The following is a 21,911-nucleotide window of genomic DNA, read 5'->3' as shown; positions in this document are numbered from 1 at the left end:
ATTAGCGTTTTCCTTCGTCCCCATCCCCGCCTTTATTTTTTTTTTTCCCCCACCTTCTTAAAAATAATAAAAAAAAACAACTCCTCGCTGTCAGCCATGCTGCTAAAACACCCCTGGTTGGCGAACCTTTATCCCCACCACACGCACGCACACGTATTGCGGCCTCCCCGGGCTGGAAGTGACGCAACCGGATTTGCCTTCAAACTGCCGGCGGCGGGCAGGGCCGGGGGCGGGGCTAGCGCCGCTGGAGGAGGAGGAGGAGGAGGAGGAGGAGGAGGAGGAAAGAAGAAGAAGAAGAAGCAGCAGCAGCAGCAGCAGAAGGCTTGTTGCTGTGGCGGGGCCGAGCTCTGGAAGGGAGTAAGTGATAGACCCGCGGTATCTTCCGTCCCCGCGGCGGCCGTTGCGGGGTGCCCCCCCCGCACCTCGCGGGGGCCGTGCGCTGCCCCTGCTCGGCCCGAGGCGAAGGGTAATGCCCGCGCCCCGCGTGGCGTGGGCCAGCCACCCCGCGGGGACCCAGGAAGCTCTCCGCCGCGGGCGGGAGCGAGCCGCCGCGGTCGTTGCTGTCGCGACGCCCGCGACCATTACGCTGCGCTCGTCGGGCTGTCGCTGACACGCGCGCGGGGCATCGCCGTCGCGTCCCGGGTGTCAGCGAAACGCCCCGGCCCGTGGGTGTGCGGCGCCCACGGCCCCGGCCCCGCAGGGGTCCGGCTGGCGGGCTGCTGTTCGATCGCTCAGCTTCGGCTCCTACTTATCCCTTCCCCCCCAACCTGTTCTATGTATTTCCCCCCCCCCCCCCCCCCCCCTCGATGAAGCAAGCTTTTTGCAATTATGTTAGTTTTCTTTCCAAACAAGAATGAAACAGTTGCATCAGTTCTAGGTATCCATTCTGCTGGAGACCCTTCTAAATTTTCTGAGAATTTTGCTAATTTAACATTGACTGTCTAAAAGAATACCAGCCCCAGGGAAACAGGGAGTAAGTAATATAATTTTTTTATTATTATTATTTGTAAGTCTTCTGAGAGGCTTAGCCTTGAAAACCTAAAATCACCTGCCAACAGTGTATCTAATGACTTTTTTTTTTTTTTTTGCATAAACATTTAGATGTACTTGGTGTACTTATGTTCGTGGTTGCTGATGTTTTTTCTTTTGCTACCGTTACTGATAAATATAGTAAGTGGGTGACAGCCAGTTTGTTTAGTATCCAATAAGTCTGACAACTTTTCTGTTTCCCAAGTAATTAACACAATCACTTGCTGATACCAAATGTTGCTAGGAGTGGATGTTATGAAGAAGAGTACTGAAGCTAGAAGGGATCTCAGATGTGATGCAGGCTACTGTCATCAGTAAAAGTTGATCCCTGAAAACTATTACTTCAGGGGTTTTTTCTCTTCTAGCTTGCTGAGAGAACTTTCTGAATTTTACATGGTTGCTTTGATGTCAAAGCCTGTATAGCAGGCTGAAATAATGGAAACATGTACACTCTGCCAAAATTCAGGCTCAGGCTTAGTCCAAACATTAAGGTTGGACTGAAGGGCTCTTTGGAAGGATTTTCCTTGTATGGTTTGTGCTGTTCTCTGGGTCAGCAGAGTAGCTGATGGGTCCCCCATAGTAACTGATAGACCACAGATTTAATCTTCCTTCCCAACATCTGTATATCATTTCTCCTTTGGCTTTTTAAAGTTGTGGGGGATTTCTTTGTGAAACGGGATTGATACAGTGTACAGTTACAGCTTCCCAAATTCTGATCTATGAATGCGAGCAGAAATGACTTATAGTTGTTCCTTGTAATTCCTTAAAGTCATTGTGGAAAACATGATGTATCCCCAGTGTTTTCATTATGATGGTCAGGCTATTATCTTATTAGATATATCCTATATTTTATGTATCCTATATTTTATCTAGTAAAATATAAAAATAGGTCCCAAAATCTCATTCTCAAAAGCTGTAGATATCTTGAACCTTTGTTAGGTTTAAACCCCTGCTGCTCTGGGCTGTTCCAAACTCTAGAAGTATTTTAGATGATTGGAGCAAATGACAGAATGTATTCTATTACTAAAGATGGGTTAATTTGATGGGTTTCTGTTGTGTTAATTTCCAGGAACCATATATACTCACAGCTAATGTAGAGAGTGAGTATTCTTATTGTGCTCTGTGTGTGTTTGTACACAGTGTAGGATTAAACTTGCAAGACAAAGTGCTTAGGTTATTTTCCGTATATCCTGTTTGCTGTAAACTTTACGAGCTCATTACTATTTCAGTTGCTGTTGGAACACAGATAACCTCACTGGGCATGATTTGTGGAAAGGTCATAGCTGATAAGTGCAGCCTTGCTGCTTTGACATCCTGTTATGGGATAGTATTGGGTATTTGTAAATACTTTGAAAATTATTAAGTGGTGCAGGATCGGTTTTGTCCTTGCTTGCTTTTTTTTTTTAATTCCTTCAGGTCTAGTTTAACCCTGGATTTGTGCATTCTCACGTGGCTCCCACATGTCTTACACCCTACTCGGAACTGCCACAGTCTACTATGACTTTCTGCTGCAAACTTTAATCTGTTTTCAGATTAGTACTCTAACTACTATTTTTTTCCCCTGTCGTAGAACTACTTCAGCATCTTCAGTTACAGGTGCAGTAAGCCTATAGACTCGCATTCGTGTATCAGCTCTGACACTGCCTGTATTGAAGTGGCCGCAGCAGTGGCATGTCCATACATAAGCAGAGCCAGCAGCTTTTTCTGCCCCACTTGTACTCAAGAGCCTTGTATTTGGAAGCCACTTCAAGCTCTTCTGCTCTTATGATTCAACATGAAGCAACAAATTAAACTGGTTTTCTAGCTTAAACAAAATTCTCATACATTTTCAGTACCAGTGATTAAACGGATTTATTCCTGGATTTTCATTGGAGTTACTACTTTTGGTTATGTTGGAAACATTACCAACTTAAGTGAGTACCACCTTCTCTCTGCTCCCCCCCCCCCACATGAGATGTTACCTCATTTTTCTTATATGTCTGTTTCTCCTTTCTGTCCTTCTTTTCTGTTCTCTCTTACCTGAAAATCACATTTACACTTTTGTTACGTGCAATACTATTGTTTTAGTCCCAAGCTTTCATATCTTTCTGAATTAGCCTCTTCAGGTTGTTTTTGATCCTTGCTATTTTCACATTTCCAGCTGAAAACTACTCTTCCAAGTTTGTTTGGTTTTTTGGGTTTGTTTTTTTTTTTTTTTGCCTGGATATTTAAACAGAATTGCTGTTCTGCTTGGATTTCTCTACAGCATTCAGTGTAAAAAAAAAATTACCTATGACTTCTCTCTGTATTTTAAAGTCTAGTTTGCCTTTAGTAACTTGCTATTACTTGATTTTTAAAATGTTTATTAGCATCTTGCTCAACTTGTGATTTCAGTAGTGTTAGTCATCGGTTTGAATTCTCAAGACAGGCAAACAGGTGTATCTGGTAGGATGAGCAGGAGTGGAAAAGCTTGCTCCTAAATATAGCAGGGAAAACCCTGCTAATATCTGTGTGATGATCCATACAGCAGTTGACAAACATCTTCAGGCTCTTTCTCCTAAGGTACAGACCAACAAAACTCACAAGTCAAACTGTGTCTGCAAAGCCTAATTAGCCTGGGATATAGTAGTCTTTATAGTTGCTGGTCACATTAACTGTATCAGTTTGTAGACATCACAGCCAGCTCAGCCAGTCTCTGGCTAGAGTGAGATTATATAGTGCAGGCTCTTATGATAGCAGGTTTCCAGACTCCACCCCACGGGTGCCCTCTGCACGGGTGGGTGTGGGCTGTCAGAGGCCTGTCTTCAGCCCCGTTGCTGCCAGAGTTGTGCTGTTTGGGCTGAAACTTTTCACAGCAGCTATCTGCTTCAAGGGAAACGGGAGATGGAGGAATAAGGAAGCAAGAAGTAGAGGCTCAGGAATGGATCAGCTGTGTGTCCGTGCATAAAGCTACTTGGGAAGGGGATGGAAAAAGGAGTGGAAGTCTTAAAATGTTTGATTTGTACTTAGCAGCCCCTCTTTACAGTGGGGAGCTAATATTTTAGCAACAGATTGTCTGGTGTGTGCAAAGTGTGGCTTTGGAAACATCTGATAATGCATCTGAATTTGACTCTGACCTGGTCTTGAAATGTGTTCAGTCTTAAATCAGTTTATTGCGCCTGTGAGTTTAGTACCTCTTACATTCTTTAAATAGTTGATCTGTATCAAGTATGCTTCATCCCAGGGCTTAGCCGTAATTGCTTGTCTGCAGTTGCATCTTACTGGTACTGGGTACAGGAACTGAAATGAGAGCATGTTTATTTCCTTGTTGTAATGTTTTCTGTGCTTGGTTCTAGGAAATTAGGAGGAGAGTGGGGAAATTCTCAATGTGCAAGAGACAGGAAAAGTGGACAGTACAGGTATCTTAGAGAACGGGATGGCATGTATAAGTAACGAACAGGAACGCAGGACGACTGCTTTATGGACAGTGATGACTAAAGAATAAGCCTGTTGCTTCAACTTAATACTGGATTTGTATAAGTAATAATGTGTGCTATTCTAATAGAAAAGTGCAGATTCTGCTAATATTGCAAGTGGTCACGGTCCGTGATGTTTGCTCAAAAAAAAAAAAAAAAAAAAAGGCAATCACCGGTGGGGAAAAGTAGTATGGTTTAAACAATACATTAAATAAAGTGAGTAGCTACACACTAAATGTTTAATTGTGGTCATTCCCTACTTGTTGGTGAGACAATTTAGCAGCCTTGACATTTTTTAGTTTCTTTTTTAGTGTAAAAATGATGGTGATAAGAAGGTGCAGGCTGGGCATGAAACGTGGATATTTGTTTGAAAGAAACATTAAATAAAACTGAAGAATTGTAAAATGAAACAAGCGGAGAAATAGTGTTCTCCACAAAGCAAAATCAGACTGTTAAACTTATATGTGTGGAATGTTAAGGCAAAAAAATGGACAAAACATGATGCATCTGGAAGAAGGGCTTTGTTTTATTGTTTGCTGGGGTTTTTTTGAAACCACAGGCCATTACAGTATGGACAATGTTGTAATGCTAACAGTAAAATACCAATTGTTTTTATAATAGAATAAAGAGGGAAAGAGAGTATGCAGTTGTGTCTTGCAGTGATGCATTTAAATCTGCATAGCTTGCATATGCTTATCAACAGAATCTTCATTGCATGGAACAATTCTATGAAGTGAAGAGTTTCATTTCTAGTAATAGAGAAACAATTATCTTTTTATATGGATGACATTTGTTCTAGGACCTTTTTCTAACCAGTGTATTTCCAGCTTCTATATTTTGATATGCCAAATGAGGTAATGAGTGTATGAAAATAGTTGCAAAAATTTGTTCAGGTTCTGGTTTTTTTTTTTCCTTAATACTTCATATTTTTTTTTTTTCAGCTTCATGTTGAACATGAGCCTTGTTATGATCAGTGAGAATGTAAAGCTGGCCCGTGAATATGCCTTACTGGGAAATTATGACTCTGCAATGGTCTACTATCAGGGAGTTCTTGACCAAATGAATAAGTATCTCTACTCTGTCAAAGATACCTATCTGCAGCAGAAATGGCAACAGGTAAATGATAATGCTTTTCTGGGACGTTTTGAGGGAAAAGCATTAAAGTAGAAAAATTGCCTATTTCATGGTAAACAAAAGTATAAAATAGACCATTCTCTGATAAACTGTAGTGCTGTTATAGATAGGCTTTTTTGTTATTATATACACTTCTTTAAGTTGTCTTTATGACTTCTCTGACAATGACAAAAGAGGCAATGGAACACAGTGCTGGGGAGTCAGCGCACTGTCTGGCTTGTCAGCTTCTTGCTGCTGAGTGCCCCTGTTACGCTGAACTTTTTTAGGCTGGTATCATTTTGAATAGTCTTATTTCCCTCTCGGTGGTTTAGTAGTGTGACTTAGATCGTTAGCAGAAACTGAGTTGTGACTGCCATCTTAATTTATCCTTAACACAAACCATCATTTTTTTAATTGACATTCAGGCTATTAGGTTGTGCTCTTTTCTGTCATACTTAATATGCAAAATTTGTCAGAAGTCTTTTTTGTATTAAATCCAAAATCTATTTGTTTATCCTTCAGATGTGCTGAGGAAGGTAGAAAAACCTTCTTAATATCTGATGTGAATTATTCTTTTCTAATGAAGTAGAATCAGGTAGCTTGTGAAACCTTGTGGAATTCATCCAGGCATTACATGGGTTTGAACAGAGGACTGTTACAAACTTATTTGCAGTGTGCTTAATCTGCTTTTTTTTAAATCAGGTTTGGCAGGAGATAAGTGTGGAAGCTAAGCATGTGAAAGATATAATGAAAACACTAGAGAGTTTTAAACTAGACAGTACTCCATTGAAAGCTTCACAACAAGAATTACCGGCTCATGATGCAGAAGTCTGGTCTTTGCCAGTACCTGCTGAACGTAGGTAAGAAGAAACCTGAAGACCTAAATTAACATTTATCCGGGTAAAGTGTGCTTTGACTTCAGCCTGTTCCTGTGTAATTTTTGTTCTAGACCTTATATGTGTAACACACCAGCAGCTTGCCACCATTTGTGGTGAAGGACATGCAATTTAGAGGCAGTCTACTCGAGAACATTATGGGGCTTTTATATAATATAGGCTTGACTAGTGTCAAGCTGCATTATTTCCACCACCACCCCCCCACCCCAACTTAAGATAAACTTGTCATCCTATGGAAGCTCAACTCTTCCTGAATTGACCATCTCATCAACTTTACAATGATTCTGCATGTAGCTGATAGGAAAAGGATGAAGACATACTGTCAAAATAACAGTAGAATCTAGAAGTGTCCAAGCTCAGTTCCTTCTATGTAGCAAGGTGGTTCCCTGATCTCCTTCATGAACTGGTCAGTTAAGCTCAAAGGAAGGGGTGCAAACAAGCAGCTGCAGGCAAGTCTGCTTATTTCAAAAGTAGTTTTGAATTATGCTGGGTTAGTGTGTGAAACCAAGGCCTTGCAGTGTGGTTTGACAATGTAACTGCTGCTGAAAGGATAGTCCCACCTTCCACAGTCACCTGAGTCTTTTCCACTTTTGTCTCTGACCTTGATTAGCTGATTCAGGATGCTAAACTGGCAAAAAGAAGACAGTTTTGTGGGGCTGGTGTTTTTTTGTTTGGCTTTTGTTGTTTTATTTTTCCTGAGATTAGCTATCTGAACTGGTTAATTGGAGGTTCTAACACATGCCAGTGGTAGCATGAAGTGGAACAGGGGTGCATGCAAAGCAGACATGGAACTGTGCATTTTGACAGAAAGTGACTATTCGATCAGCTTAGCTGTACTGTCAGACTGTTACTTGAGGCTTTTTGAACTTGCAAGCTGTTTCTTGCAGATGGATAACTTCAGTCTTAATGGATACATTATTACGTTATTTTTTAAAATCGATTTATTTTAAGCCTGCCTTCTGAAAGAAATGTGTCTTGTGTGATCACACTGTTTCTGTTTACCTCATTTAATAACTTTGGAACTCTGCTAGCTGATTTCATTCAAACCTTCTGGAAGAATAGAGTCTGGGAAGTAGAACTTTCCTAATGTTTTGAAGCTTTCTAGAGAAGTGATACACAAACTCATGTTTTTGAGAAGGGAAAGATTTGAGAGAGCTCCTTCTGTTCCATCTATCTTGCCAGCTGGGGAAGTACAGAGTTGTGGTAATATGAAAAAGCCACAGTGAAAACTTGGGCCATGTTGCTTTGGAATAACCACAGTAAATTCCTATACTGAGATAGCAGAACTCACAAATGTAGGTGGAAATTAGATGTGTAATCACACTATTCCTTTATTTTGAGCTTTGGGATGGAATTCAGAGGTGGCTAGGTGTTCATAAATAAAAGTATAGGTTGGTAGATACTCCATTCAGAGAGTGAAAATACTTTAACATTTATGATCTTGTCATTAGCATATTAATGTTGTCTAATGTGCTGAAGAGGTATGTATAGTTCTAAGAAACTTGCTGCTGTGAATCACTTAAAGACAACTTTTATGAAGGTACTAGATCTTGATATATCTTGAATGATACGTTAAAACACATCTTCTAGTTCAAGTAAATGCTCTCCTAATCAGTCTTCCGTTTTCTGTTCTCCAGAAGTATTCCTGAACTTAACCTTGACTGATAGCGTATTAATGCTAGGCTTTTAGGAAGGCCCGTGGGAAGAGTCTGTGAGAGTAATGGATTTGTATGAGCACGAAACTGAATTTTAAAAAAGAACTCCATAATACCAATCATGACGCAGGTTTATTCATATGTGCTTCTGGAAGTAGTGTAGTTTCAAGGCCTAGAGGCCTCACATATATGTTTTCTTTCCGAAGAAGTGATAATAAAAGGAAGTGAAAATAAAACTGTCATTCCCAAGAAACCTTTACATTTCTTTGGGTGGGAGAGTGAGGACCATTGTGATGAGGAGAAAATATAATGGAGAGGGGCTTTGTTTATTTTTTCTAAGCTCCATAATAGTAGGATTACTTTTATTTTTGAAATATACAAAGCAAGGAGCTTGTTCTAAGCAAATGAGCCCTGAGCCTGTGGCAAAGAGAAAATGGATTTTTAGTAACTATCTAAAAATGTCTGTCTTGTTTCTGACATACAGATCTTTTTTTCTTGAGCAAAGTGGCTTTTCAGTTTGTAACCACTTGATTTGGTTATGTAGTGCTCACCAGTGACTTTACACTGAGGCTTTTTGCATATGTTACAACTAATTAGACCTTCGCCAGGACCCAGAAAACGTCAGTCTGCCCAGTGCAGTGATTGCAGAGGTCACAATAATCGTATAAGTGCAGCTGTCAGAGGCCCTCACCGTCCATCCTCTCGAAATCCCAATGATAAAGGGAAGGCAGTCCGCAGCCGGGAAAAAAAGGATCAGCAAAATAAAGGAAAAGAGGAAAAGGTAGGCTTGCAAATAACTTCATGAAGTTGAGAAACTCAGTCTCGCTTTCTTAATGTTGAGTCTCTTATAAAATTAGATGACTGTAAAATGTTTCTTCTGTTCAAGTCAGCGTGCCGATTTGAATCTCTCCTTGCAAGGTATCTTTACTTTATGGACAGTCTTGGTTATGGATGAATTTTTCCCTCATCTGGAGGAAGTGATCTGGTAACTGTGGGCTTGTTTACTGCAACTCGGAGATAGTTGTTTACAATTATACCACCAAATTAGTGTAAACCAAGCCTGATGGAGCTCATTCAGATGGTACATCCTTGTGGGTTCTTTAATTGCTTTCATATATTTTAGACTGAGATTGACATGCCTGTTTAAAAGGATTTCAAGATTTATTTAATCTTAAAGGGAGACCTTTACTTACTTTTTTTGTTGTTGTTGTTGAGAACTGGTATTAGCTCCACACTCTCTTCAGTGTAGAACAAACAAAAATCTAATGTACTTCATGAGAGACAATGATCTATTCTTTGCAATCAGAGCGCTTCGATTTTTGCTTGTGCTCTGGTTTCCATAAATTCAGCTGATGACCAAAGTAAGAGATCATACTGAAGACACTAAATTAATAATTTTCCAGAGTCTGAATAAATCCAATATCCATGTAATAGTTAGCTTCATCAACCTTATGCTGTGTCAAGGTGTCATGGCCTGTGAAAATAGTATAAACTACAAGGGCGGAATTGTTTAGCTATGTAAGCTACCACTTTTATTAGAGTCTAAATTACATTGTCTTTGAGTGATAATCCTCTCTCACTAAGGATATGCACACACACAGAGACAAGATAGGTCTTTTTCTTTTTTTACAGTTGCTCTGTGCTTGCTGTTAAGTGTATAAAAAACCTGGGTTATATCTAGTGCATTTTATTTCCTTTCAGTTGCATGGTCTCTGCTGTTTGAGCACTTTCAACTGTGTAGCTTTTTTGCTTCTGCTTTACTGCAGCGTTGTGTTTCTCTGCTGTTCTTGTCCATGCTTCTGTATCAGTTAATTAGATGGGATTTACTTCTGTGATCTTCCTGCAGATCACCTTTGCTCATCCTACATATGGAAGTCCTGCTTAATATTTTTTTATGTCCCATATATACGGCATATTTATCATACTTAAAGGATTTCAGATACTGTAGCTCAGTGTGACACTTTCTGATTCAGTCTCACACATAATTCCCCCTACCCAGATACCGTCAGATAGTTTTTGATCTCTGGGAGAAGAGGCGAACACAGTTATGCTGGGATAGGTGCATGCAGTTTTGGTTACCTCGAAAAGCAGAGAAACTGCATCAGTACAGCATGCTGGCTTCGGGGCAGTACAGAAGACTGGGTGAACCACATGGATCCTGCAGTGCAGCAGTAATATGGATGCTTCATAATTTTCATGCTGGTTTATGTTACCACCTTCTAGAAGTATTACGTTGTTGTGGACTTGTTATAAAAATCCATTAGTAGCATAACCATTGTTATGTATTTACATTGTTATATCCTTTATATGTAGAACAAGTCCACATCTGAGATTTCAGAGTCTGAACCAAAGAAGTTTGATAGTACTGGATATGATAAAGATTTAGTAGAAGCTTTGGAAAGAGATATAATTTCTCAGAATCCCAACATTCGATGGTAAGTTTGAATACTGCTGCCAGTCTTTCTGAGTTGTATACAACATACTTCATTATTGTCATATTATATAATATTTTAGCATATGCTTACATATAAAAAGTACCTACAGGTTTTCTTTACTCATTTAATAGGCAACTAAACTTCTTGTGTAGTTGATGATTTTTAGAACTTTTTTTTTCCAACCATAGATTCACAGAATAGTTTGGGTTGGAAGGGACCTTTAAAGATCAGTTAGTCTGACACCCTGCTATGGACAGGGACATCTTTCTTTAGTTCAGGTTGCTCAAAACCCCATCCAACCTGACCATACAAAGCTTTTCAGACTTTTCTAAGAGACCTGAAATCAGTTTTTAAGATATTCTTTTGCAATGTATAAGACGGTAGTGTCTGCCAATGTCTTTTCATTTAAAAACCTGTTTTCCTACTCAGGCATGTACCAAGATAGAAAACCAATTAACAAAGAAGTTATGTCAATATAGGAACCCTTTGAAATCTTGCTGGATGTGATGTGACTGCCAGTATAAAATATAACCATGTGCCAGTACCTTTACATAAATGTGTTAAATATTAAACCTTATACAAAGGTGGTTTTGTGTTCCAAATGTTTCCAAGCTTAGGTGGTTTTGTGAGGATTAAATGAGCAAATATCTTCTGGCAACTACAGTAGGTTTTAAAACACCCTGAACAATCCCACAAATAAGTTTGTATGCGTGCAGCTGTCATGTATTTCAGTTTAATATGTAAATACAGATTTCAGTTTTTGTATTGAATCTTAAATTACAGCTTCAGATTTGAAACTAATTTTCCATATAGATATGTTTTGAAACCAAAATATTACTTGGGCACATGCTGTTAAGTGGGATGCCCTCAAGAAAATAAGACCAACCTATAAGGTATCTAAGAATTAATACATTTGTAACTCTGAAAAAGAATCTTAAAAATTATTTTTAATTCAGCTCCATTTACTGGTCTTCAATAAATTGTTCTTGTAATGATGAGAGTGTTCAAGTCTCAGGGACGGTCAACCTCTCAGCAAAAGAAGAAAGCATCATCTGTAACTAGCATAAGTTTAACCAACTTGCCTTATTCTTTCTGTGAATAATAACAGCAATGCTTTAGTGAAGTAGTTAATGTGTCTCCCTTTTCTTTTACATCCAGTTGGAGTCAACTAGCTGCATGTCAACTGTAGTTGTTGTAGGCTCTTACCACTAGAACATAAATAAATCCAGCCCATTTTCCTGAATTGTGGAAGAGCTGTTACATAACGATAAGTTGCATATTATTTTGAGCTGTGGACTGATTCTTTTGCAGTCTCACTGAATCTGTCAAACATCTTTCTCTTTCTTGTCAGGGATGACATTGCTGATTTAGTAGAAGCCAAAAAGCTGCTTAAGGAAGCTGTAGTTTTACCAATGTGGATGCCGGAATTTTTTAAGGGAATTAGACGACCATGGAAGGTATGAAAAAATCTGATCCTGTGATCATAACTAGGATTCTGAGGTGAGATCTTGACAGAACAACAAATTTCAGGTGGTTTACAGTTTATGCAAATGCTTTCCAATTTTTAGTAACAAAATATAGGGTAGATACTACTAACAGAATAAAGATTTCAGCCAGATAAATACACTGTCTTCAGTTATATTGTTGCAAGTAAGCAATAGTAATTAGGTTCTTACCTTTGAATAACTTTTCAAGGGAAAGTTTGCATCTAGTATTTTAATATTACATTACTAAACAAACTGTGAAGTTGTGTCTGTTTTGATTCTTGTCCTAAAAGTGGATCTTTTTCATTTTAATAGGGTGTGCTGATGGTTGGTCCTCCTGGTACTGGAAAGACCCTTCTGGCAAAAGCTGTAGCCACTGAATGCAAGACTACTTTTTTCAATGTTTCTTCTTCCACGCTTACCTCAAAATACAGAGGAGAATCTGAGAAACTTGTTCGTCTACTGTTTGAAATGGTGATTGATGTTTCTGAACATAAATAGTGAAATAATGAAGTAGAATTACTTCTGGAATAGTGAAACCTTGCCAAGGTTTAGAACTCATAGCATACATAAACAAGTTTCCAAGCTTCAGACACTTTAGGACCTTCTGATTTGGCCATGTACATTCAAGATCTGGTTATTCCTAAATAGCTTTATACAAAACTGAAAAAATAAGATCGCTTTTATTTTCAGGATTAGCTTGTTACAATAGAAGTAGCTCATGATAAACTGATAAGTGATGTGGAAAATACTTGAATGTAAAACTGGAGATGAAATACAATTGTTTTCTGGGTGAGAATCCTACTTAGGCTGTGAGTGTTTTGTTGTTGTTGTGGGTGGTTTTTTGTGTTTAAAATAAGTGGACTTCCAAACTGTAGTTGGCTTCAGAGCAGCTAGCACTTGAAATTGGTTCCAAATATGTAGTCTTTTTTCATGTGTTACCAGGTTTGCATGCAGTGTTTGCTAGGGTGCCCAGTACTGAAGGGGGCAGCAGAGTTGCAGTTACAGTATTCAGAAAAGTCAGGAAATAAAAAATCTTTCACAATATAGTTTGATCGTATTAAATGAGTTTATATCAACCCTATCAATCAAAAATGCATATACACAATGGACAGCATCTCAACTGCTGCAGGACAATAGCTTTTGTTACCATAGATCCTTGTCTTTGAGCTCTCTTGTTTTCAGAAAAGTTCACTGTTTTGCAGTTGACCTGTCTCTTGGACAGGGTCTGTATCATAGTGTCCTAGCTTAATGTTCATGCTACCTTTAACTGAGTTATTATTCAGGCTCTGGGATGACTTTCACAGTTATAAATGTTATTCCTAGTGTGTAAAACTGTCTTTAGTTTATTAAACATTTGTTTATAGCCCTAAGAGCTATAGGACTTTGCCAAAAACTGTTCTGCTTGAATGTTATTAATGAGCACATAGCTGCTCTATAGTTGTGTGCGATGGGCAGAGAACAGGAAGGTTAGGAACTGATTGGGGTAAATGTGTCATTAGTCAGTTCTCAATATGCTGCTGTTTCTTAAATGTGAATAGACTGCCATTTCAGTTTCTGCTTTATCTTTTGCTCTTTTTTAGGCTCGATTTTATGCCCCGACAACTATATTTATTGATGAGATAGACTCTATCTGTAGTCGCAGGGGAACTTCAGAGGAGCATGAAGCTAGCCGACGTGTGAAGGCAGAACTGCTAGTTCAAATGGATGGTAAATAACCTCATCACTGGGAAGTGCTTGACTGGAGGAAAACAAACAAACAAACAAACAAACAAAAAAAAAAACAAAAAAACAAAAACAAACAAAAAACAAAACACCACCAAAATCAAAACTTCATTCTTTGAAGGAGTTTGTTTGAAAGCCTTACGTAAAAGTGCACTATTCTGTCAGTGTGGAAGGAAAAAGGATACCAATTATTTAACAATCTTTTAGTATCTGAGCAATGACCTTATATTACTGACCCAGAACAATGAAAATTCAGTGGAAAATACAAGATTTCAAAACTACAGAAGAAAAGAAGTATTAATTGCTCCTTTCAGGCTTTGCCTAGCATAGCACTTCTCCAAAACCCAAGCAAAAAGTGATTCAAAAGAGCTGTCACCTTGTTCCAATTTGAACTTCAAAGGCAATCATTACACTTAACTTCTTTGGGATCTCTTTTTTTCCTCCTAATGTTATAAATAAAAAAATGAAGACAATTTTTTATAGAAGTGGTTGAGAGAGTTTTCTTTGTAAAACATTGAGTTCATTACAGATTACAGTTTTTTGGTTAATATTTCACAAATCAATGAAGTTTAAAAATAGGTAACACTGTGCAAAGTTGCTATAAAGACAACCTTTTTATACTTTGGTGAGCAGGGAGCAGGAAAGGAGCAACTGAGAAGTGCTAATCTATGGAGTAATTTGTGATAGAATTCCCTGAGTCAGCAGATTTGTATATTTATTTCTGGTTCTCTGATGTTGATACCCTTTTATGTTTGGCTTTAAATAGCAGCAGAGCTGTAATACTGTTCTCGTAACTCAAGTATGTACATAAGCTAATTTTATTAGTAACAACTATTTGAAGTCCTTTACCTGAGCGTTCATAAGTGGTGTTTTATATGCAAATTTTCAGGCAGACTAGGTACAATGGCTATTCTGGAGCCCAATCCTATGATTATAAGCAAAAACAGTAAATGCAGAGAGTAGCAAGTTTAATTAAACGACCTTCTTTATATAGCAGCAGTTTCACAGTACTTCAGACACTGAGGTGTTCTCTCTCCCTCTGAGAAGTTGTGATTCAGTCTACCAAATGTAAACATTCACTTCAGTTTGTAAGATTCCACCTGCTTATGTGAAACACTTGGCCTGAATTCAGAAGTGAAGAAACTTTGTAGAGGAGTAATGTGGCTTTTGCATGGCTGTTAGTGAATACTGTTTGCGGGAGGAGCAAGTGTCTGGTTTTTGATGTGGTGATGGTTTTGGGGGGTGGTTTTGTTTTTCCTCACATGCTGTTGCAGCATGTTGATTTGAAAGTTCCAGCACTGTAATGGCAGAAATACAGACAACTCTACTGTAAAACCATTCCAGCCATGATAGAGAGGAACTTCCTGACCTGAGTAATGGCATATGCTACTGCTCCTAATTAAACAGAGTCTCCATTTTTGCTTGCGGACTTTTTTGTAGATGAAAAACTGAGCTCTGTTGCACTTAGTGATTCTTTTGCACTCGGACTCACTGAAGTGTAGTAGAGTAGCTGCTTTAATATTATAGAATTGTGGATGTTGTTCTCTCTATACATAAAATTTCACAAAACATATGTACATTTTACTTCTTCTCTTCTCCAATGCAGGTGTTGGAGGGGCTACTGAAAATGATGATCCTTCCAAGATGGTCATGGTACTAGCTGCTACTAATTTTCCTTGGGATATTGATGAAGCCTTAAGACGGAGACTAGAAAAGAGAATTTACATTCCTTTGCCATCAGGTATGAAGACTTGGTGAGAGGAGTGGTTGAAAAGAATAAAATGTAAACTTTATCAATATTACTTTAGTTTTAATTACTTGGTTTAAAAATCTAATTGGCACATGTACACAAAGTCATTTATGAGTTCAGGACCAGATCAAAGCTAAACATTGAATGTTTACCTTTGCAGTAAATACAGTGTCCTTTTTCTTATTTTTCCCTCTTAGCCTTCTTCAATTTATTATTTATCTTCAGAAAGTAAATTGTATAGACTCAGTTTTCTATTCTTTGATTAGCAAAAGGTAGAGAGGAACTCCTAAGAATAAATCTGCGAGAGCTGGAACTGGCTGATGATGTTGACCTTGCAAATATAGCTGAGAAAATGGAGGGCTATTCAGGTGCAGACATTACCAACGTATGCAGGTATGTTAACATTGCATCATTTGTGTTACTACTCTACAAACTTTGAGAAAACTGTTTGTAAAGTAACTAATTTATATTATTAAAGTCGTTGGATAAACCAGACTGTAGCGTGCCTTTTATGTATGGCTAAAAGGTGAAATACTGCATTAATATTTACCTAGATTTCCGTTTGATATTTTTATATAATAATGATGAAAAGCAGTTACAACATAGTAATCTAAACAAGTATGATTTGGGTAAAATTCCATGTTCTTTCCTGTATACCAAATTCTTTGCATGAGGAATATCCACAGGATGGTAGACTTTAACTTCTAGAGTTGCAGTCATTCATCCAAGGTTGTACTACTTCAGCTGAACATCCATGTGTAAGAGGCGGCAGTGGCAGAGGCCAGAATAACTAAGGTAAAAATGTGGAGCGTTCTTCCTTCATGACACAGAACAGGTATACAATACTGTGTGACTGTAAAAAATCTGTGTACTCGGCACATTGGCTTTAGTGATGAGGCTGACTTAAGTTTTCTTCTACTTCCTCCATCTCCCCTTCTCCTCAGTACTGTTTGCATACAATCATTTGTGGACCTACAATCGAGGTTATACTAAATGCCTGAAGTAATCAACTGAAAATACCTTCTAACCCTTCTCCCAGTCTTTTATTTCAAAAATTGAAAAGGGAAGGAAAGAACTGATTTTTCAGAGACTAATATCAGCCATCTGGTTTACATCTAAAGATTTGCACTGGCACAGTTGCAGCAGTGGCCAATTATAGAATCAGCAGTACGAGTCAAAGAACTGAAACTTCTTATGATGCTGTTGTCCTCAACTAAGCACCTGTGTAACTGTGCTTTCAGGCTTTGGAGGTAGCACTGAAATGGGGCAGCGCAAGGCTTGAGCTCCTAGTTGTGCCAACACAGCTGTTGTGGGGCTGTACTTTGAACAGCGTAAGAGAACTGTTCTGGATTAAAAACACCATCTCATTACCTTCCTTAAACACAGATGCATTTCTTGCCTTGATCCCTAATACAGCTCTGCAAACACTTGTCCGCACAGCGGAGGGGACAATGTGCTGTGCTGCAGGGATGAATGCCAGTAGCCTGTATGCAAAATTACCACCAAAGGCTCTGTCAGCAGGGTTGCTTAAGGCTGAACTGAGTTTGGAGTACTGTTCCCTGAACAAACCTTACACAGTGTCTGGGAAACTAATGGTATGTTGGTTATTCTGAATCAGTGTCATGCAGATCTGTTTCATTTCTTGGTTTGGTGAATTTGTGATGGTGTTCTGCTCAGTCTTGGTGCTGGTTATGCTTTGGAAGGAGTTTGTGCTAATAGGTTCCTGTTATATGAAATAGAGTTTATTTGGCTTGCTGCTTTGTGCATTTTAGCTGCAGTTTGTCTCCTCAGGTCTGTTCAGTGTTTGTTATTTGTGATTAAGTTCATACTGGATACCAGTACACTTTTTTAAAAGTCAGAATACTTGTAATGTTTTTCAGTGAATTTTGTGTGTGTTGCTTTTTATTTTTTAATCAAAGTCCATTTGTACAAATACTATTAAAAAAAAAAAAAAAAAAAAAAAAAAAAACAAAACCAAGAGCAAGCAAACAAACAAAAAGAATCACAAAGGAACACATGAGTCTTTCATATGTGGCAGTCTCCTTAGAGAAGACTGAGGTGACAGCAACCAGAAATCCAGACAAATGGGGGTTTGGATATGCGTGATTTGAAATTAGTAAGAAAGTACTTGTATTAGCCTGTGTATTTACACTTTGTTAATGGTGTCAGGAAAAACAGATCTCAGACATGATTGTTTCATTTACCTTGAGACAGAAAGATCAAGTGCTTCAGACTTGTATACAAGTCTAAACTTGTATATATAAACAAAATATACAAGTGTTTTAGACTATATACAAGTGCTGTATAAGCATAATAAAGTTCAAAGTTGTAGACTCCACAGTCCTCACTAGTGACACAAGCAAAACTTAAGAAAAAGTGAATAAAGAATTCTGGTTTGCTCAAATTATTTTCCTACTTTAAAGAATTTGAGGTGAAATCCAGAGTGAAAACCAATCAGAGTTAACGGTACAGTTCCTAACAGTCAGCATATAATCATGGAAAAAATGAAGGTGAAAGTTCAACTTAAAAAGACATTCAGGAAATAAAAAATGCATCGAAATTGCCTATTAGATATGAGTATGAATTGACTTTGAATTGTTGTTCTGAGCAGTCTGTGAAGGTTGAAAGGCCTTTGGAATGGAACTGACCCCTGCTGCGTGTTCAGTGGGTGGCTTCTTATTTGCTGAATATAGCTTTGGTGTTTCTCCAGGCACCAAGAGTGCATTTGAGAAAGCACTAAGAGTTGATGTCGGAATGGCTGTCAGTAAAATGACTTTACAGAAGAAAGTGGTGGCAACTGTGCTTAAATTTTGTGGGTGTGTTGAGGTACGGTGGGTTTTGTTGGTTGATTGGGTTTTGTTGTTTTTTGTAAACTGCTCTTTGGAAGCAAATTAGATGTATGGGATGTGTGTGTGTGTCCCCCATTGTGTAACACTGGCTTTTAGTTCACAAATGATGATACAACAGCAAAGCATGGTGATATTTGACTAAGATGGAGTTCAACAAGGCAACTTTTTGGGGTTGTTCTGAAGTTCTAGTTATGGTATTATGCATTCTAATTGTTAACAATTATTTAGTGAATTCATGCAGTCTGACAGTTACAGTTTGCCTCAGGGGGAGGAACTGAAACAGAACATGCTGCATCTTTCTAAATCCTCCTAGAAGACAACATACAAATTTTTTCCTCTGAATTCTCACCTAATAATATAATATGATATACTGTTGTGATATCACCAGGATTACCCTTCCATCTTTTTTACTGCTAGAAAAAATAAGTAGCATTTTCTTATTATAAGCTATGTAACAAGGAACTAGCAGGAACTTTAGTCTTTCAGTGTTATCCATTTATCACTTCATCAGCTCATCACCTGCTGCTACTGATATTACTGTTGGAAATCCAAATGCAGTCAAACTTAATGCAGCAAGAAAATGACACACTTGTAAAGGCACTTAATGCTTAATGGGGCTGGACGTTGGAAGAGCTACAGGCTGAATAGATTTTGTAGTTTAATATTTATCTGTGAATGTATAGGTTGGAGGTAGATGCTGTAGACCTCTGTCTTTGAAGTGGGATTCCTGTTTGGACCAGGAAACATTCAAAACATTCCAGCCACTTCTCTCCTACACAGGAGGAGTGAAACCATTACTTTGCTTTATCCCTATTTAAAAACACTAGAAACAGCAGGTACATCGTAGGCATGCAGGGGCATTAGGTAAACCAGTTAAATCTTTGCCTCTTTTGCCTAGCCTGTGAATAGTAGCTATTCAGAGATCTAGTTAGGATGAATCCATGTTTGAAAAATATGGATAGCATGGTATTGTAGGTTATACAAGCACTTGGAGATCTTCCTGTAAATATTTACAATTCTTTATTGTATGTTTTTGAATGCAGCAGCTTAACTGGAATGCTGTGTTGAGCCTTTCAGACAACTGAACTCAATACCCTCTATTGAGTAACTTTTTCCTTTTTAATCCTTAATAGAGATGCATCGTTGATGGCTATGAGAAGGCGTATTGAAGGTTTGACACCAGAAGAAATAAGAAATCTTTCCCGAGATGAAATGCACATGCCAACAACTATGGAAGACTTTGAAATAGCTTTGAAGAAAGTTTCTAAATCTGTATCTGCAGCGGACATTGAGAAATATGAGAAATGGATAGTTGAATTCGGATCATGCTGAGCTGTCTTATTTTGAAGAAGCCACCTTACATCTTAAAACAGCTTTAGAAGTAATAAGTAGTGTGTCCGTGCACTGCGTGCTCTTTTTAACTTTTGTAATTTAAGAGCAACAGATGTCTAAATAAATCCTTTTTTAAAATGCAAATTCTGTCTAACTCTCTTTGAACTAGCTCAAAATGTACCAATTTTTCTCAAATGCAAAAGATACTGATGCGATCTGCTTTGATCTTCAAGATTTTAAAATTACTTAATTTGATACTAGAACTCTTGCTTCAGAGGGTTTACTCTTGAAAAATAGCTATTACACCTAAAAACCCCAAACTAGCCCTGCTACATAAGTAAGGGATGCTGACAACTAGAAAATGGGATGAACAAAATGCAGTTATGTAGATGGTTTTGCTAGCTGATCTTAGATAATTCTACCCTTAAACTGTTTAAAGTGTTAACAAAGAACCTGTACAAAGATTGAGATTTAGAAGATCAACCCTTGCACTACTAAGTCAGTAGATTCCACTGAAGCTTAAGCAATGGGTAGGATCATCACTGGTTTACAGTATCTACCAGGGAATATTAAAATACATCCAGTCAGTGTAAACTAACTCCGTGCAGCCAGCAGTGATGCAGAGTCACATGTGTAGTCTCCATGTAAGTCTGAGAGAAATCAAAAGCTTTCTGGCGTTAATTCTGAAATATGTTTTTCTTCCTTGACTGTATGGTTGTGTAAGTTTCAAAACTCCAGACTGGTAGGTTGGGTCCTTGTTTGCACTACACATTTATTCTGGTAAGGTTCTTCTGGTACAGCAGTATATCTCTGTGTGTGTATTTGTGCTCAACTGATTTCTGTTCATAACCCTGACTTTACAATTGTAAAATCTAAATTCTCTTTTTGAATTACTTGACAAGTAGAACGTAGAAACAGTTCTCTGAGAATGGTCATAATTTTAGATTTTGCTCAGCAGTGGTCACTGTAACTAAAACATCTATCATTTCTGCCCATCTCATATTATTTTGGAAACACTCCTTCCTGCTAGCTGGTCTCACACCAGCTGGCTGTAGTTCTGCTTACAGCTAACCTTGGTGCTTTTTCGTGAATCGAGTAAGTCTAGACTTGTTTCAGCAGGTGCATACATGCTGTGCAAAACTGGCTGTGGAATTGCTGCTCGTGTGTCTCTTCAGATGCTGCCAGGCACATGGGAAGGAAGGACAAACAATAATGAAAATTGCAATCTGAGTAGCAGGCAAATGCGTCCCAAGTACACAGTTGTGTAAATGCCATTATCATGAACATCATGTTTATGCACTTGAAATTCACCACTATGTTCTGAGTGACAGCTGCACATGCTGAAAAGGGACTTTCAGCAGTGCTGGAATGGGATGCTCCAGTAAGACACTGAGATGCAGATATCTTTGAGGCGTCCTGAATCCCTGGGTGGACCTGTCATGATGAACCCAGAAATGAAGGGAAGAAGTTCAGGTGAGTACACAAGCGTGTGCATTTATAGACTTTATCTCCAAAATGAAAAACAAATGTACCTCTTTCAGGATAGCCACATGTCAGAGTTAGGAAAAACATGCAGTATTTTGAAGTGTGGGTTTTCTTAATATTATTTTACTGCTTGTATGTTAGGATGAGTGTATAGCTGTCAGCTGTGTTGCAGGAGGATATTTCTTCTCATAAGTCAATTCACTGCAAGCAAACCAAAATCTTCAATCTGTCACCTGAGTAAGAAGGGAAAGTTAAGCAAGCTGTAGTCCTTGGAAGCAGTCCAGTAACGAGCCACTTTGACTGCAAATGTGATCTATTTTGAGTACTTCTAACATACACCTCTTTTTAAAAGCAGTTTTGTTCTGCAGCTCAACCATCCCTGTTCACTGTAAATGAACACCTGTGTAATAAATGGTAGAGGGAAAAAAAAATGGTGGTAGACGCTGAATTCATAGCTCAGAGGTCTATTTTGTTTTGGAATGCAGAACCTGATGATATCACCCTCCTCCAGTGGAGTTCCTGCATGGAGGGAAGGGTTGGTGCTGCTTAACTCTGTCTGTTTAACAGGCATTCTGGGAGTGAGACAAAAGGGCTGCAGTGAGAACCACAGTTCCAGAGGAGATAAAAGATGTTGCCTTTCCAAAAAACCTACTGTCATTCTATAGAGTGGGTTTTTTTGGTGATAGAGAGTTTGAGGTTTTGGTGGTTTTTTGGGGGGTTGTTT

At 38.5% G+C, this 21,911-nt stretch overlaps 1 protein-coding gene across 8 annotated transcripts; it reads left to right on the top strand.

Annotated features, from left to right (window-relative positions):
- The first annotated feature begins 252 nt into the window (after window positions 1-252).
- Window positions 253-19,846, top strand: KATNA1 (katanin catalytic subunit A1). Of its 8 annotated transcripts, none has more exons than XM_042795587.1 (14): window positions 271-357; window positions 872-973; window positions 2,862-2,942; window positions 4,344-4,406; window positions 5,405-5,579; window positions 6,279-6,436; window positions 8,725-8,908; window positions 10,441-10,562; window positions 11,914-12,019; window positions 12,362-12,520; window positions 13,630-13,756; window positions 15,378-15,512; window positions 15,788-15,914; window positions 19,504-19,846. In XM_042795587.1, the coding sequence occupies exons 5-14, from the start codon at window positions 5,409-5,411 to the stop codon at window positions 19,700-19,702; spliced, it is 1,488 nt and encodes a 495-aa protein (XP_042651521.1). In that variant the 5' UTR covers window positions 271-357; window positions 872-973; window positions 2,862-2,942; window positions 4,344-4,406; window positions 5,405-5,408; the 3' UTR covers window positions 19,703-19,846. The 8 variants fall into 8 exon arrangements, 7 of the variants coding, with proteins under 7 accessions (XP_042651519.1, XP_042651522.1, XP_042651521.1 ...); XM_042795584.1 differs by having other exon boundaries at window positions 2,600-2,942; XM_042795585.1 differs by lacking the exon at window positions 872-973 and having other exon boundaries at window positions 253-357; window positions 2,600-2,942.
- The last annotated feature ends 2,065 nt before the right edge of the window (window positions 19,847-21,911 follow it).

This window comes from Tyto alba, unplaced genomic scaffold (genome assembly GCF_018691265.1).
Source record: "Tyto alba isolate M040663 unplaced genomic scaffold, T.alba_DEE_v4.0 Super-Scaffold_22, whole genome shotgun sequence".
NCBI lineage: Eukaryota > Metazoa > Chordata > Aves > Strigiformes > Tytonidae > Tyto > Tyto alba.
This window is presented reverse-complemented; position numbering and strand designations above follow the sequence as displayed.